This window comes from Chanos chanos, chromosome 15 (assembly GCF_902362185.1).
Source record: "Chanos chanos chromosome 15, fChaCha1.1, whole genome shotgun sequence".
Lineage (NCBI taxonomy): Eukaryota > Metazoa > Chordata > Actinopteri > Gonorynchiformes > Chanidae > Chanos > Chanos chanos.
In genome coordinates, this window is record NC_044509.1 from 14,999,866 (window position 1) to 15,004,865 (window position 5,000).

Below are 5,000 nucleotides of genomic sequence, written 5' to 3' on the forward strand. Positions count from 1 at the left end.
TAATGGCCGAAAGCAGGCAATTTCAACAAGGCCTCCTCTCAGATCACAGCCTTGTCTTAATGCTGTGGTTATGGAGGCAGTGATGGATATTACCGAAACAATTTAACAGGACTAACACTGAACCACGCTGAAGTGCAATATTAATAGGCAGAGGGTCAAAAGGTCACCTGGTCAAGGCTGCCATCAGGTCACTGTTCTTCAGACACTCAGCCAGATTATCCACCACTGACTCCAGTGTGAGCAAAACCTCCATAACGTAACCCTGAGAGAGCATAAGATCACACACACACACACACAAAACATTATGGTAAATACCCATCAATTCAGTATTTTAACAGAAAAACAATTCTGTAATACTTATACTTCTCTCATTTATGATTAATTGAGCACACAGTAATCTGTTGATTCTTCTGTCTGTATATTTGTGACCTCATCTGTCTCCTGTGCACCTGTCCTTTAACGTTGTGTCACAGTAGTTCATTTCTTTTCCTGTAGTTCATTTCTTTCTTTCTTTATTTTTGTAGTTGTACTTTGTTACAGCAGGTAATGGAATGAATATCCTCACTGGGGATCAGTAATGTATCATATAGAGAAAGTATAAACACACACACACACACACACACACACACACACACACACACACACACACCTGAACCTCGTCACCGTGCTCTCCCACTACCTCCACGAGGCGCGAGAGCAGGTCGGAGACGGCGTGGGCAGACAGGGGCTGGCGTAAAGCTCTGAAGATCTGGAAGGAGCGCCCGGCGTAGTGACGGGAGGAGCTGCACAGGGCCGTCTGCAGGGCCACGTCACTCAGCTGCTGCTCCAGGTGGAAGTCTGACCCAAAAACACACACAAAAAACCACACAGGGACTTATACAAAGACCATGTGCATTCTCAGAACTGATCCAGGATCAGTTTTTAGCTTTCATAATCCTGGTAAATACCATTATAAGGATTGAGGGATCCTAGACCAGCGGGCTTACTCTGAGACACCTGGTACAGGTATACAGGCATTCTACTGCACACTGTTGTAGAATGAAATTTTGTTCTCTACTGTGAAAGGAATAATTCTTCCCTCATAAATATACAGTATCTTGACATGATTGCTGCTGTGTAAAATAACAGAGAGAGAGGCAAATACCTGATTTGGACTCTTTAAACACAGATACCACGTGACGCAAGAAGTTGGTTAGCTGCTCTGAGCTCTTGCAGTTTGGGTTCTTTGGCGTGATGTCCTCGTGGCACCAGAGGGGTCCGAAAGCCCTGTGTAACGACATGACAGTACTCCATGCACTGTGCCACCACAACCACCACCAAAACCAACACGCGGTTAATGCCGTCATCCGCAAAAACCAGCCTGGAGAACGATCACCTGCATCTACACCCCGATCTGCCATCTGACCCTCACTGTGCACTCTACAAATTTACAAACCACAACCTCAAATTTACTTTCAAAAGGATCTTTAAAGCTCTTCTTTGGTAACAGAAACGGTTTCTGAAGTCCTTTGAAGCGTTAACTCTTAAACGGCTTAGTTAATTAATAGCCGTTTGCTGTTCCATGCCTCGGCCACCAGGGGGCCCTAGCGAGTGAGCCCATGAGCACCCCTGGACGGTAAAAAGGGGATTTATGAGTCTTATCTGTCTGGGACATGTGCCTGCGGCTCTGTTTCTCCTCACGGCTCTTAAACAAGGCACGGCGTCACTGCTATAAATACCCCGGGCTTCCAAATACACAGTCAACCCGAGATCCATGTGCGTTTTGGCCAAACTTGACTTCATCATGGACGAAGAGCGCCAGGAAACGCAGCGTGTAGACACATGAATGTAAACAGAATTATGGGGGTCAGAGACTGTATACACAGATGAGTGCCTGACCAGGGCTCCACACATATGACCACTCACTGAAAACCAGACTGAAGTGCACTGCTGGGTTGATCAAACGGATCGAGCGATTGGCACCCTGATCGTTTTTTTTTTTCTTTCTTTTTTTTCTTCCTCCTGCTCTGAGGGAGTGAAGTCTATTACCTGGTGGTGAGGAACTCGATGAGTTTGTTGGTTTTCTCGTCGGACTCGCTGGAAGACTCCTCCAGCTCCTCCAGGTCGGCGGTGATTTGGGGGAGGTTCCCGACGCTTCCGCCGAGGCTCACGCTGGACGAGGTGGAGGAGGAGCTCAGCCCGGAGTCCGCCACCGGAGACGCCTGCCACTCCCGCAGGAAGTCGAAGCCACCTGCCCAGAAAAGCAAGAAAGAGAAAGAAAGAGAGAGAGAGAGAGAGAGAGAGAGAGAGAGAGAGGAGTGTGTGAGTGTGATGTGGCAGCAGGATAGCTCCAACACCCACCCTTGTCTGGTCTAGAGGGTTTTTTTTTCTTTTTGTTTTTTTGTTTTTTTCTTTTGTTGCTCTTTCTGGCCTAGAGTTAACGAGATCCCATCTCACGTTAATCAGGCGTTATTTGTTTGATATATACAGGAAACGACTATGGAGTTAAGTCAAATTCGTTTATAAAGAGGTTTCAGAGCTGAACACGTGAAAGCAGAATCTTAACGTGACTGGCGTGTTTTATGTTTCTTACAGTCAGTCAGTGTATCTCTCATTCACACTAATAACAAAAGAAAATATGGGATGAGAAACGTCTGGTGAAAAAAACAAAACAAACAAAAAAAAAGCAGGGGGGTTGGGGTTGGGGTTTGGGGATTAGTTCAGACATGTGAAAACGATTACCCTTAAAAACAGGCAAACACTAATCCCTCTTATTGTGACTGTCATTACAGAACCTCTTCTCTCTGCTACATGAAACCTCGCTGGAATTTTTTTTTTTTTTTTTTTTAAAACCTTCACGCTTCAAAACAAAATGATCTGATGTCTCTTCACACCTCAAACACGCAGACACAGTGAGCGTTTTTGGCCAGGTTTCCCCGCCGGTTTTTGGTTTTTTTCTTTTGGTTTTTAAATAATTATTGTTATTGAAGGAGATAAGACGGGACTTGCTGTGTTGAAAGGCATGTGCCAGCTCCTCTGCCCTCGGGCTCTGCTGATCCAAAGCGAACATCAGCGAGAGCAATAAATGTCAGTGTATCCAGTCACCTCACAGCGTCTGATTTGAACCCGTGTAAACGGGGTGTAAAGATGTCTGAGCAGATGTTTTTTGGCTGCTGCCGCGAGGTGCGATCGCGTCATTATTAAAAAAAAAGAGAAAGAAAGAAAACAAACAAAAAAAAAAAAACGCCATTAAAACTGAGCGGGGTACGGGACAGGGTACAGACTGGTTCTTTTAAGGGAGGCAAAGGCCCCGTGAACGCACTGAGTCAGATTCCTTTGTGAAGGAGTCAGACTGTGGTTTGTGAGAGTCTAATGTCAGCGTCTGGAGTCAGCGTGAAAACGCTCTCGGCTGGCTCCTCACCTGCGTAGAGGTACTCGGGCTGGTAGCTGGACTTGATGGTCAGCGTTTTGTTGTCGCCGATCTCGCGGGTGAGCAGCAGGACGGAGGCGATGACCTGGAAGTTGTTGTTGCAGGAGAGGGCGATGAGCAGGTGGAGGAGCAGTCGTTTGCTGTGTTCAAACACCTCTGGCCTGTAATGATCCAGCCCTGGAGAAAGCAGAGATTAAACACATTCCCTGTAATGATCCAGCCCTGGAGAAAGCAGAGATTAAACACATTCCCTGTAATGATCCAGCCCTGGAGAAAGCAGAGATTAAACACATTCTCCTTTTCGTTCAGAAGACCAGATGCGCGACTTACGCGTCACCGTTAAAGATGATTACGTAACTCAGAAGAGATAAGCTCTGTATCAGGCTGATGGAGGAAGTCATGCATGTGCTGGACTGTGCCCAGAAACACTAACTGAAAAAAGCAATGCCGTGACCTGCCCAGCATGCGGGTAGCAGTTTAGACCAGAGATTTTAAAAATAAATAAATAAATAAATAAATAACTGACTGTCATGGGCCTGGTCTATCCGGGTATTCAAAGGGAATGTTGTTGTGAAGGTGATGAAAGTACAAAGAGTCTGAGAAAGATAAGAGCTGGGTGGATAGCATGGCATTTTTACCCCCTCCCCCCACTCCCACTTACCCTCTCTCTCTCTCTTTCTCTCTCTCTCTCTCTCTCTCTCTCTATCTCTTCTCTCCCCTGTCTTCCCCTCCCTTGTTTTTCCAACAAAGGCATTTTTGACATTTTTGGCATGATTGTGTTACGTTATTCTGTGGGTCTGTGCGTCTGAATTACAGCTGTGAATGTGGCCTTTGTCGGCTCAGGTCAGCCTTTCTCACGACGGGAAACCTTGACTACACACATGGAATTAGACATGGAATTTTGCAGCCAATTAAAGCCCTATCATCTCTGGAATACCGCCCCACCCATGTCGAAGTATATCATTATATAAGCACTGTTCACTAATGGACTTAACCTTAATGCGTATGTGTGTGTGTGTGTGTGAGAGAGAGAGCGAGTGTCTATGCGTGTGTGCATATCTGTGTATGCGTGCGTGCGCGTGTGTGTGTATGTGTGTGTGAGAGTGTGTGTGTTTGAGTTAGAGAACTCAGAAGAGACTGTATGGAGGCAGAGAAAGGTCTTACCCAGGAAGAGGGCATGCAGCAGTAAGGGCAGGTGTGACGTAAAGGTCATGTAAAGGTCATGTAACGGTGATGTAAAGGTCTTACCCAGGAAGAGGGCATGCAGCAGTAAGGGCAGGTGTGACGTAAAGGTCATGTAAAGGTCATGTAAAGGTGATGTAAAGGTCTTACCCAGGAAGAGGGCATGCAGCAGTAAGGGCAGGTGTGACGTAAAGGTCATGTAAAGGTCATGTAAAGGTGATGTAAAGGTCTTACCCAGGAAGAGGGCATGCAGCAGTAAGGGCAGGTGTGACGTAAAGGTCATGTAAAGGTCATGTAAAGGTGATGTAAAGGTCTTACCCAGGAAGAGGGCATGCAGCAGTAAGGGCAGGTGTAATGCCCAGTCTTCTCTCACACTGTGATCCACCACCATCTCCGTCATGAAGATCAC

General features: G+C 46.4%; 1 protein-coding gene across 1 annotated transcript in view; it reads right to left on the reverse strand.

The window, feature by feature from the left end:
* fryb (furry homolog b (Drosophila)) overlaps nt 1-5,000 on the reverse strand; it is a 58,534-nt gene that overhangs the window by 12,397 nt on the left and 41,137 nt on the right. The window contains exons 38-43 of the mRNA XM_030792245.1: nt 4,910-5,000; nt 3,401-3,586; nt 2,029-2,230; nt 1,145-1,266; nt 650-837; nt 168-262 (exon numbers count right to left, since the gene is read on the reverse strand). The exon at nt 4,910-5,000 is cut by the window's right edge and continues 13 nt beyond it. Of these exons, the coding sequence (XP_030648105.1) occupies nt 168-262; nt 650-837; nt 1,145-1,266; nt 2,029-2,230; nt 3,401-3,586; nt 4,910-5,000 (884 nt within the window). The remainder of the gene's footprint in view (nt 1-167; nt 263-649; nt 838-1,144; nt 1,267-2,028; nt 2,231-3,400; nt 3,587-4,909) is intronic.